Source organism: Nymphalis io, chromosome 6 (genome assembly GCF_905147045.1).
Source record: "Nymphalis io chromosome 6, ilAglIoxx1.1, whole genome shotgun sequence".
Taxonomy (NCBI): Eukaryota; Metazoa; Arthropoda; class Insecta; order Lepidoptera; family Nymphalidae; genus Nymphalis; species Nymphalis io.
The window spans coordinates 3,247,829-3,261,198 of NC_065893.1; the positions used below are offsets into that span (position 1 = coordinate 3,247,829).

At 31.0% G+C, this 13,370-nt stretch overlaps 1 protein-coding gene across 2 annotated transcripts; it reads right to left on the reverse strand.

The window, feature by feature from the left end:
* Positions 1-784: 784 nt before the first annotated feature.
* Positions 785-12,760, reverse strand: LOC126769148 (tachykinin-like peptides receptor 99D). 2 transcript variants are annotated; one of them, XM_050487761.1, is made up of 10 exons: positions 12,619-12,760; positions 11,518-11,671; positions 9,872-10,046; positions 5,337-5,492; positions 4,785-4,844; positions 4,115-4,265; positions 2,912-3,108; positions 2,063-2,199; positions 1,404-1,525; positions 785-1,005 (listed from the first exon to the last, which is right to left on the reverse strand). In XM_050487761.1, the coding sequence occupies exons 1-9, from the start codon at positions 12,745-12,747 to the stop codon at positions 1,434-1,436; spliced, it is 1,251 nt and encodes a 416-aa protein (XP_050343718.1). In that variant the 5' UTR covers positions 12,748-12,760; the 3' UTR covers positions 785-1,005; positions 1,404-1,433. The 2 variants fall into 2 exon arrangements, with proteins under 2 accessions (XP_050343718.1, XP_050343719.1); XM_050487762.1 differs by lacking the exon at positions 1,404-1,525.
* Between the last annotated feature and the right edge of the window lie 610 nt (positions 12,761-13,370).

Genomic DNA, 13,370 nt, shown 5'->3' on the forward strand with positions numbered 1-13,370 from the left:
CATGTCAAAAGGTATGTAACTTTATCTACACACGCTCGCTCGCTATGTTGTCAGAATTATTAATTAAATTTTAAGTAAGATATTAGATAAATTATTATTTCACAGCCTTAAGATAGTTAATAACATACAGAGACTATAACTCTACTAATATATATATATATATATATATATATATATATATATATATATATATATATATATTGTTCAAATACTTATACTTCGTTTTAAATCAAATAGTTTTGGTATACTTCCTATTAAAATTAAAATCGTCAGTTAAAACATTATTTCTTAAGATATGATTAGAAGTTTTATAATCTTGTGTTTTTTCAGCCTTTAGTGAGCTTAACTAAATATTTTGCAGGACAATTTATGGATAACGAGACCTATTATACAATATTGTCTTTATAAAAGCTTAGATAAAATTAATTAATACAAAGCTAATTTTATTTTGAGATAATTGAATAATTCTGCGTCGAAAATACCACGTTCCTAAGGTTAATGTCATTTGTTACTATCGTGACGTAAATAATTCTGAAGCCTTCTCAAACCTTTAGTCTCAAAGGATTTTCTTCATTTTGTAGAAATCTATAAATGTACACACAAGTCATGACTCCTTTTTTATTTGGCATGGATTAAGTTAAGCTAAGTTTATAAAATTTATATCTGAAGTAACTACCATAGTGGTCCATTCCTCGAATTTAATTGAACACTATGAATAAAAAAAATTAGCAAAGTAATAGTATTTAATGCACAACTTTTGTTAAAATAATTTAAATTTCGAATCGAAGTGATTAGTCACTATTCACAGAGTTCACCCGTAGAGATCATGCGGGGTAAGCGCGGGACGCTGGCGGTTCTCACGTCATATCCACGTTCGTTCCTCGCTGTGCGCTAGAACGTCATTTGCTCCGCGGTCGCTGTGCGTGTCGCACGCCCCGCGTCGTTGTCAGGTACTCCGCATTAGCGTATTGTTATACGTGCTATGTAACGAAATTCGAATCGTACCTAAGAAAAAAAATATTGTTATAGAAATGAAATATAACCAAAAAAATCTCACATAAAATGTAAGCTACTACGTGTATCATGAGCGAAAATGTAAGTTAAAAGATCAATGAAATACTAGAAATAAAACCATGCTAAAAACAAATTTCTTCATGACTTACATAATTAATATATACTAAAACAACAAAGTATGAGCTTATCCAAAATTTGGAATATGAAATAATATAAAGATCTGAGCGAAGCGATACTAAAATGAAAAAGCCAACATTAAGCTAACGCTGAATATCTTGATGTTCTACGAGCAAGTCAAATGAGTCTAACTACAAAAAGCTTTAATTTTACACCCAATCCACAATGCAAGAGAGCCTTGCTTTATAACAGATATGAATGTGATAATTTACCAATTTTCAGGATTGGCCTTCGCGCTTCCTCTACTTGTGTAATTTATTTACATGTAGCAAATGAGGAGAGCCGGGTGCTTTTTTGGTGAATTTTGTGGTTTTGATGGTAGTCTTGAATAAACCTACGCAGAAGAATGCTGTTGTCTATGATTTTTAATTATCATCATGTACAAGTAATTTCAAAAATACACGCCAAAAATAACAAAGAAGCGAAACTCTCTGCAAACAGCTACACTACAAATATACAGCTGGTGCTGTTAGTTTGATTTTCTATAAATAAAATATAATAATAAATTGTTATTAAGCTTTCAATATAAAAGCAATAGTGAATGTACTTTTAGATAACATAATTATCATAACGATTTCAATTATTATTTAATCACAATGTTAATTTAAAATAAACAATTATACATTAAATTAATTAGTTACGTTTATATACAACAAGGAATATAAACATTTGACAGAATTTATTCCATTGAAATTATTTTAAACTCTTACAGAACATTAATAATTCGAAATTTATATCCGAGAAAAATTGTATAAATCGATACAAAATTTCAAAAAAGAATTTCGAGATTAAGTCTTTAAGTCTAAGATTATCAAAAAGAAATCGACAAAGCGCACACACAATCATTCATATTGACAAATATTAATCTCACTTGTGCCGTTTTTCCTGCTGGGTGAGAATGAGGGCACGGAGCGGTCGAGTCTGTCGGGCCCAAGGGCGCGGTGTCGGTTGAGATCACCGCCAAGCGCGCCGCAACACCAAAAGAACTGCTTGAAGCCACGCCTGAACCTTTGAGGAATAGATCCTTTTATATAAGAATCGAGATGATCCAGTGGTTGGAACACTTGATGTTCTTCGGTTAAAAGATTACGAGTTCAGATCTGGACAAACGCCACTAAATTTCCATGTGCTCAATTTGTATTCATATAACTCATTTATTCAGCTTTGAAAACATCGCGAGGAAACCTGCCAATGTCGGGTGACATTTTACTATGGCATCATTACATGTGCACCAATCATCGTTAAAGTAACGTGGTGCAATAAGCTACAAGCCTGAAAATTAAAGAAGGCTCTCCAGTAGGACATTTACAGGCTGTTACTCTATAATTTATATGTATGTCAATAATAATTATTACTGAACAATTCCGTTTTAGTTTGTGTGTCCCGTGTTGACTAGTTGTCACAAATCGGGCAGGAAGCATTATCTCGACGGAAACAGAACATAAACTCATAAAACGATATGTTAGATAATAAGTATCATCAATGCTATTCGGTAAGAACTCACTTTCTCCATCGGAAGATTATTAAAACCACGTTACTGTGAAACGCTATTTTGAATAATTTAAATGTTAAACTATTATAGTAAATATCACAAACCACTTTATGACAATTCCAGATCGTGTTTGCGGTGAGATCCGAGTTTATTTCCAGAGAATAGGGCTGCACTGTAGTTATTTTGTAATTTACTGTTACATCATTTTTAAAAACAAAGGGAACTTACTTTGAATTCATCCAACAATATATAATGGGGTTGTACATGGAATTACTCATCGCCAGCCAGTAGATGCCGAGGTATATTTCTTGTATGTAGGGGTAGGTGACCACGTTGGGGTAGTAGGATGTGATCACGAAATAAACGTGGAACGGTAACCAGCATACCGCAAATATGACCACGACCACCATCATCATTTTGACCACCTAAACATAAAAAGGTTTTTTTATCGTTTTATTTTATTATTGTGCAACAAATGACTGTATCTTGTGTAAATACGATCTAAATGAAAACTACTATCGATCGTAGAAAGATTTCATTAAATATTTTTGTCAGATTATTTAGAATAGAGAACTTGATATTACTATTATTAAAACTATTTAATCAAAAAGTCAAAGATAAATAAGTTCATCAAATTATATATTATGTATAATATATTAAAACTATGTTCAGGATATGAAATCTACTTAATATTTATATCTTTTTTTCATACATATCACTTATTCATAATCCCAGTGATACACGCCAATCTGGATTATCTAGATGGATGGATATGCATAGACGAATATTAATACGTATGCATGTATTTTTATGTATAGATAAGGTTATTTGTAAACAATGGAAGTTAAACATTAACAATGATTGACGACAGAAAAAGGTCCGATAAATTTACGTATCTTAATATTTCAATGAAAAAAAGTATTATGTCCTTATAACAATATATATAGTGGCAGAATTTTGGCATAACAATTACTTTGTAATTTTATAGAATGCAAGTACAAGAATTCTTGAATTCTTATTTTGTAAGGTATAATCAATTATAGTTATGATGTAAAACAATCACCGGTCTTAAATGAAGATTATATAGATAAGAATCGGTAAGATATTCAGATGTTCTTTTCCGCTAATGAAATTGTTAATTAAATTTATTTATCTTCCATGAAAATCAACGTATTTGTTGATTAACTCTTACTATTAACTAACCTAACGTAACTCCTTTTTAAATTATATATATATTCTTGTATTAAATTATGTCTTGTATTAATGCGATATTTCTCATCTTTAACTGGTTTTTTTTTTTATAAGCAATATTTTTAAGATTGTTTCGGAATTAGGATATATACACATGTATATATACGAATATTCTATTCAACATATTAAAATAAGACATTTAGTGTGCGTAATAAAATTTGTATAAAGCGTCATGCGTACCCTCCGTTTGCTTTTAATGTTGTCAAGTTGACGCTGCGTGCACTCGCCGATAGACTTGGATCCCCATAACTCCACACCGACCTTCGCGTACGTGTACGTCATAGATGTGATTGGTAGGAAGTAAGTGAGCACCATGAATGCTACGTTATATCTGCGAAACATTATCATTATTAACATATATATTTTTCGCCATCTGATGAAAAATGCAAGCTCCACTGAGTTTTAATGCTTATAATAAATCATTTCGTGCTCAGCGGTGAAGGAAAGCATCGCGAGAAAATCTGCATGTGTCACATGATATTATATTACGTGTGAATACCAGCCTTAGCGAAATAAATTAAAGGCAAGAAGGCTATACAGGCTTAATTATGTTATGCCTTTTAATACACTCTTAAAAGTAAACGTATAAAGTAGATCGGGTTAAAGAAACTTTATTTCTCATTAAGAATCATATTCACTGACATGGGAACATAATATTATTACAATAATTGCCTAGCGGCGTAGCAAAGTAAAATGTATAAATAATATTATTAAAATGAAGGAACAATGTAGATTATATTTACACCTTTAAAATAAAATACAAATTAGGCGGCCTTATAGCTATATATAAACCAACTTTTAAAAGACAAGCAAAATGTAATCTTGTCACAATTTAAATTAAATCACTCACATATATTCGAACAGAGGCTTCTCACTGGTGCTGTCTGGCCACTCGGGAAAACACACTCGTCTATGGAATAAATGAAAATGTAAATCTAAATAGAATTTACTACAGAACTTACAAAATTAATTATTATAAAATAAATTATCCAATTTGAAAACAAGCTTTTATTTAATCGACGCCTTAAAAATAATGAAATCTAGGTGCACGTAGGTATTGATGCAAATATCAAATGTGTGTAAAACTAAATAAAAGATTTTTGCATAAATCTCCAGTTACATAAAACTTGTTTACAAAATCATAAGAAAACAATTTGACGTGTAAACAGGGAAATGTTAATATTGTAAAACGATGATATCTTTTGATACTTTTCACAAGTTATTTATCGTCACGTTTTAATCTTGTTGCTCAAATGGAATTCATAACCATTTTATTCGTGAGATGAAAAATTGACCTCTCCATACATAGTTGTTTATGTAGTATAAAGAGACAAATTAGAGCGAAAAAAAAGATTACTAAAAATTCAATGACAATGATAAATAGAAATGACATCATTAATACCTTGTATTACCGTCTGGCAATATATCCACGTCAGTAGTGAAGTAGACGACGTTAGGACTACTGATGATGGAGCTACCGATCCATATAGCCGCGGCTATCCCGAGAGTGGCCCTTTTACCAAGCCTCGGTTTAAGAGGACTCATGATTGCAACATATCTAGAACAAATTTTTTTAGATAAGTTAAACTTATATGTACAAAAATTTCTTAGGTTTTACTTTTTTTTATAAAATGGGTATAGGCAAATGCGTCAACTGATGGTATATGATCACCACCGCACATAAACGTTGGCACTGTAAAAAATATTTATCAATGCCAATGCGCCACCAACTTTGGGAACTAAGATGTTGTTATATCCCTCGTGCCTATAGTTATACTGGTTCACTTACTCTTCGAACCAGTACACAATTGCGGGTTTGCAATATATTCTTTACCAGTATTAAGTTCCTTGTGCCTATTATTACACCGACTCACGGCTCTTTCGAAGCTTCTACAAAAGCACCAAAGTCTAATCACCAAGTAAAATTTTTATGATATTTATAATGATATTAATCGGCTTGAATTCCAAGTTCAAGACTGTAATTAACATTCTTTGAGCAATTTATTTTAAGAATTTCATTGATATATTTATTGGAATTCTTAATTCTTGCGAGTACGAATTCGTCTTCTTGGTATTTAGTTTAAAGTTAATCACCGAGTTATATATGCGTACCGAAAGACCGAAGTTATTTCGTATGTAATTATTTCCACACTCATGAATGAAATTAAATTGTGTAATTTAATTTTCATTTGTCTTTGGATGTATTAAAGATAAATGATTTTGGTCCTAAGTGACAAAACAGTTTTTTATTTCTTATAATATAGATAAGGGGCAAATTGGCAACCTGATGATAAGTGGTCACGGCCTTAGACGTTGGGACTTCTATCAACCTTGGGAATTAATAGGTTTGTCCCATGTGCCTATAGTTCCACTGGGTCACTAAAACTTAAAACCTGGACACAACCTTATAGTAGAATATATGATTAGTGGATGGTACCTACCCAGTTGGGTTTGCACAAAGCCCTACCACTAAGCAAATATATTTTTATTAAAATATACACCGATTGTATTTGACATTTTAACATTTTTAACCTCAATTTTTATTCTGTGAACCCTGAAAATGAATTATTAGTTCTTTGACAACAGTATTACTCCTTAAAAGTTTTGAAATAAGCTTACTGTCATAATAACTAACTAAAAGGCTGAATTTTATCGCTATAATACTGTTTGTGTAAGAAATAATTACTTTTAGAACATTTTTTGTTCTACGACTGTGTTGAGTTATTTGTTAAATATGGAAATTCTCAAACGAATCTTGTGAAATATCTTGTGAAATTCGAATATAAAAATAATGCAATTACGTATATATTTATAAATGAAAATTTTTAATGTATAAATGACTTTTAGTAATTATAAAATTACTAAAAGTCATTTATTATTTAATTAAAAGAGCAACTATTATTGTTAAAATATCAAAGCGTAAAGAGCTACCTACAACTGTATTGAGTTACAATTTGCCCTTTACGTCTTACTTTTGTACGTAATTGTTATAACACAAAGATCATTATATTATCTTATATTTTTGCTAGTATTATTAAGCCTTAGGTAGCTAAAGGAGATTAAGGAGATATAACCACAGAAATTGTTTATCCTATTATCTATATTTATACTTCGATTTTTAAGAATTTTCGTCACAAACAGAATTCTACCCGGGCAAAGCCGCGGGTTTTACTAGCAACTTATAAAGAACAATAAGATTTAAAGGGCGTTAGTTAACTGTTACAAGGTGCAACTGGTTAATGCTATTGGCAGTCGGTATACTGACTGTCACTTCATTTACTACGTCTATGCCTCTTTAGGCGATTCTTATTCGAATTTTAATATCACCGTCGGTTCTACATTTATTTACGTATATTTTGTATTAAAGTAGCTTGTAAATCTGTTATTAGAAAGCTACACAATATAAATGGTAAATTTTTCAAATCGGTGGTCACCTTCGTTCATATATATTGTACTAATAGATATATAAATCCATTCTTTATATCGCGTCGCCAACAATGGGCAATAATAATACGTTCATACATTGCGACTATAATGACACTGTCACTATCCACAGGAAGAATATATTGCGGTAGTTGCTTATTAAAATTAAAATAGTATATAACGAAATATTTAAGTAGTCTCATTTATTTGTTTACTTGTATATATAGAAGATCAACCCGCGTCTGAGCCTATGTATAATCATTATGTAGCAAAAATCTGTCAATCCACCGGAGAATAAAAAAATCCATCGAAGAATAAAAACGGTGCCTATTTTGTTGACGTTTAATTTCACTTATTACCAAATTTCATCAAAATTATCTTTAACAGTAAGTCCTAACAGACTGACAGACGTAAATACTTCCGCATTTATAATACGGATAATTCTATATGTATCTCGTACAAGTCTTGAGTACTTATGATAAAAAATTAAAAGCTACCGGAGCCTCCCTTTTGATGTTCTAACACATTAAGCGTTACAATTATTTTAATTAACGATTACATTTAATGAATCGCAAAATCCACGCCTTGTATTGTCACTAATTAGAGCTGAGATGTCCCTTTTAAGATCCGAGGTATTGCAAATGGTTTTTAAGAGGTCTCTTTAAGTTACAAATTCAAAATATACTTTACTTAAATTTCATTTATAGCAAAATATATAAAAAATCCGAATTCGAATAATAGCTCGATAGGAGGGAAATTTATTATTTATTTATAATTTATTTCTCTGTACCCTGGAACCATAGAAATTGGAGGCATGCAGAGCGCACTAACCGTCCGATAGTCATGGTAGTCACATACTCGATGTGCAAGCTATCCCGCGACATCACCCCAAAAAAACAGAGTGGTTTCCGCTGCTTTTTAGTATTTCGGCGCAAAGAGAATCATTAAAATAATTTATAAATATCTATAATAACCTTGCAAAACCTTGTCATAACAAGTTTTAACCGTGTCAGTTTTTATCTAAATATTATTAAGATAACTTTGTAATAAACGATTGGTAATAATTTATAAATACGAACGGATTGCTTAGTCTGTTATATTTTTTAGCCTCGGTTCTTGTAATAATAAACAAATTCACACGCAACATTCAATAAAAATCTGCTAACTTTTGGGTAGCGTTCGATACCAAAACAAATTAAAATATTGTAATAAAAATAAAGTAAATTTTCAATATTGAGTTTTAATGCTGGCTTGCTTAGACTTATAACAAGTTTTATTATATAAATAAGCTAATCGATATGGGCAAATTATTCAGATCCAAGTAAAAAATAATGTAAAAGATTTTATATTTTTGTAAGTACTTTTCTTTAATTAGTTGTAAAGTCTTTGATATTCTAAGGCTCAAGGTGAAGACTTCATTATGAAAAAAAATGTTATTTTAAGATCTAAAGCGTGAGAATATTTCGGCGGACTTCATGTATTTTGATAAGTAACTAACTTCTGTGTTTAGTTTGTTGACATCTGTTCCATGTTCATTTTCATAGTCACGTTTCTTTGTGCTTCGTTAATTTTTTTTTAAATCAAACCACCAAATTGATTAAGCATATGATCGTTTACTTAGTATCGATACCGTATCGTATATCGTATTCAAATTTTATTTTATGAAATAGGTAGGTGGTACTGTCAAATGGGCTACCTAATGGTAAGTGGTCACCACTGCCCATAGACATTGGCGATGTGAGAAATATGATAATGATAACATTCCATGTATAACCAATGCACCACCAACCTTGAAAAATAAGGAGTTAAATGAGGAGTTAGTTGTTGTTAGTTGTGTAAATACAGGAACAAGAGACATCCCTAGTACCTGTATTTGCACTGGCTCACATCCTTTAAAACGGAACACAACAATAATAAACATTGTTGTTTGTTTAGTATCTGATGAGCAACCATCACCACCATTAAATATAACTATTTAATACTGCATTTATCTATACGTATACACTCTTGGTCTTCTTGCTTAATATCTAACCGCAACCTCATATGTTAAGTGATTAGCTTAGAAGGTTATGATGGGTATTGTATCGAAATCTTATGCCTCGCCATAAAAGTTTTCTCTTGAAACAGTAGAAGCCCGAAGTAAAGACGCTCCCTTGCCTCGGTAATATCATAAATCCCTCGGTCAGGACCAAGGCCCACCTTATTTCCCCTCGTGTTGAATTGCTGATCCATTAGACTATGAGAGTAAAGGCAGAATATCTTACGCAGATAACTAGGCTATGAGATTGGTCCACGTCGCCTAAATCCGCAATCTAAACACGAGTGGACGAAAATTATATTTAGTAATTAGCACTTATATATTTAAGACATAAGCAATTCTATTAAATGCGCAACTGTTAATTTAAAACGCACCCTATTATATATATATATATATATATTACAGTTGAAGTTAGGATGCATTAAACGTTTTGTATAACATTGATATAAAATATGAAGTATAATAACAAAACCTACCGATCAATGCTGATTGCCATCAAAGTGAAGACCGAGGCGGATATGCTGAGCACGGCGATGAACTGACAGAACTTGCAGTAGAAGTGACCGAAGGGCCAGTCCGAGTACAGCATGTAGGTAAAGTTGAAAGTGACGTTCAAGGTTGACACCATTGTATCAGCTACTGAAAGATTTACTAAAAAACAAAATAACATCAATTTAATATGTTATTATTTATCACCTTACTATATATGAACCAGTTACAAAATAGATACAAAAATTTCAAAAGAATACCAAAACAGGTAAACAGAATTTAGACAGATGAACAAGAAGGAAACACAAAAATGTTAAATCTTAAAATGTACTCAGCTATTTGCTTTATAATATAGTAAATATTATTTGAACATTACTTTTATCGAAAAAAAGCTCATTCCATTTAAAGTTATGTTTCTTTTTAATTTTAAAATTATTAAATATTTTTATTATATGTTATAAAGTGAAATTATTGAGTGTAATATTAACGTATACCAATATTCAATCAATACCAGCACTTGCACTGTTTTAATTTGTAGCGTAGCTTAATTTTTAAAATATTTACCAGCCGTAAAATATTTAACCTGTTCTATTCTATTTCTAATATGTATATCTAAAACTAACGCGATTGCGCTCACTATCGAGTTAAAGTCTCATTGTTGCTGGTGAGAATCGAATTTATACTAGTTAATACACTTTGTTGAATACTTGAATAGTTGTTTTGGAATGTCGCAAAGTTTCTATTGAATGTAGTTTAGGGAAATGGGAAAACATCAAGCTCCCTCAGAAGTTTGGGACAGCTCTATCGCGGCGAACAATAGCGATTCAATCGTTCGCCCTTTTCTCATTATTATTAATGGTGACGTTTTAAGCCTTTAATGAGAGTACTCCATTAGTAATTAGTGAGCGTTTAAGAAGACTTTAAATACAAAATTCCATTAACAATAAAATCAAATTATAAAATGATTATAATGGATTTTATAATAAATCAATCAAAATTATTTCAAGTTATTTATAGGCCAGCGTTTGACCGTTATGTTGCCCGATGTTAAGCATCGACACAGTCTAGAATGTAGCACGATTGCCTAGAAGAAACCTAGCTTTCATTCAATTAGGCTCTTACAAGAACTTTTGGATCGTCATTGCACAAGCTTGAAGTGGATATCGACTTTATCAAGAACCGACAATTAATTCATTAGCTACTCTTTTTATCGTCAATTAGCCAAATCGCATGTGTATTGCCTATGTTTTGTAGGATTTTATATTTTAATTAAATTCGTTTTTATTGTTCTTATAGTAAAAATATTTTTTTCAAATTTTAATACAACCTAGACAAGTTTAAAAATTATATCTTTAAAATAAAATATAATTTTTATATAATTTTTATTATTTAAAAATATAATTAAATAAAAATATAATTTTTATTATTTAAAAATTATATCTTTTTTCTTAAAAGTCTGTCTTGCTCCCGCAAGACAGACTTTTAAGAAAAAAGATATAATATTTGAATTTTAAAATATTTAATTACAATTAAAATTAATAATTATTATTAAGCATTTACTTCTACTGTCTTCATGTTTTGAGCTAACATAACTACCTACATATTCAATTAAAACTAAAATAATAAATATTACCCAGAAAGTAATTAGTAACACTCCTCATTCGCTTGTTCGCTAGAACGATCCAGATGACTACGACGTTACCCAATGTCGCCACCACCACCATGCCTGCGAACAGCACCGTCCATAGCACTTGACGCCACCAAGGCAGAATGAATGACTGGTATTCCTGAATAATGGAAAATTACTTAAATCCGTGTAATATTACTGTATTACTATATTAAGATGTACAGATAAAATGAATAGTTCAGTCTGCCGCGTGATGCGACAAAACTTTCTTTTTCTACCATCTTCCAAAAGTCTTCTCACTCTAGGAATTATTTTGCCCATAATATAAGCTTATATTAAATGTATCATGAATATTAAAAACAGATTCATGTAAAAAAGTCAGCTTAATAAAACACCATTAAATCAGTAAAATGATTAAGGTAACTAATCTGAATTACATCTATTCGAAAATGAATAAACTGAATGAACAAAATGGCATTTTTGTGAGAATTTAAGTTTTCGAGGTAAACCCAAATCTAGTTCTATAAAAGAACAAAAGATTTAAATCACTCAAATACGATGTTGAAACCGAACAGCAAAGCGTTTTCCTCTATAAGGATAAAATTAATTTTCTTCCTTGAATTATATTTTTTTATTTTTAAAATCATTTGAAGTAATAAAATATTAGAAATTTGATTACGTCATGATAAAATTAATACATATATTATGTTTGTATGTTATATAATCAAATATCTGGAACTTTACTTTAATCAAATATCTGGAACTGAATATTTTGTCTAATCTCTAGCTATGCCAGCTAGAGATTAGACAAAATAACAATAAACGGTGATAATGAATATCAGTGCACTACTATAATACTGCACGATGTTACTCTTTTTAATTAAATATTAGCAAAAATACATAATGCTTCACTATATATCTTAATATCTAAATTATTGCTATTCATACATTTAGTTAGGTACCATCTTCATCCACATTTTACATCCCAAACATTGACAGTGTCCTCGTAACGTTTTATCGTTAAGTAACCCATTTTATCAGTCTATAAATAAAAAAAATAATCACTTATGCATAATCTATGTGGTATATATATATTGTTCAACTCACTTCAGTTGCATTTTTCGTGTGATTGTAGTATCGATTGTTGACTTCATCGTAGAATGTAATATAGTAGTTTGGTACGGTGCTGTAACTTGTCCAGTTGTTAGCCCCTGCTGGACTTGGATCGCCCAACATTATAGCATGCTTCAAAGCCTGTAAATAAGTATAAATTTAATATGTTGCTCATGGAATTTACAATTTAACTGCAATTAGATCCATTTATAATTCCAGTAACGTGACTCAGTAGACAGAAGATATATTCTCATAAGATCCACATCTTATAAGAAGATAACAGTGGAGGAGCGTGGGGGAATGAGCTCCGAATTTTCTCATTTGAGGTGTTAATACTATAATTATTATAGACGTTCTTAAGCTAAATTTGAAAAATAAACAAAATAGACTTTTTTTTTATAGAATAGGAAGGTGGACGAGCATATGGGCCACCTGATGGTAAGTAGTCACCAAACGCCCTTAGACATTGGCATTGTAAGAAATGTCAACCATCGCTTATAGCCAATGCGCCACCAACCTTGGGAACTAAGATTTTATGTCCCTTGTGCCTGTAATTACACTAGCTCAATCACCCTTCAAACCGGAACACAACAATATCAAGTATTGCTGTTTTGCGGTAGAATATCTGATGAGTGGCTGGTACCTACCCAGACGAGCTTGCACAAAGCCCTACCACCTAAAACCAGCTCCGTAATAATTGATAATAGATATAGAAATAATACAGTTGCTATTCCCATTGGTTTATT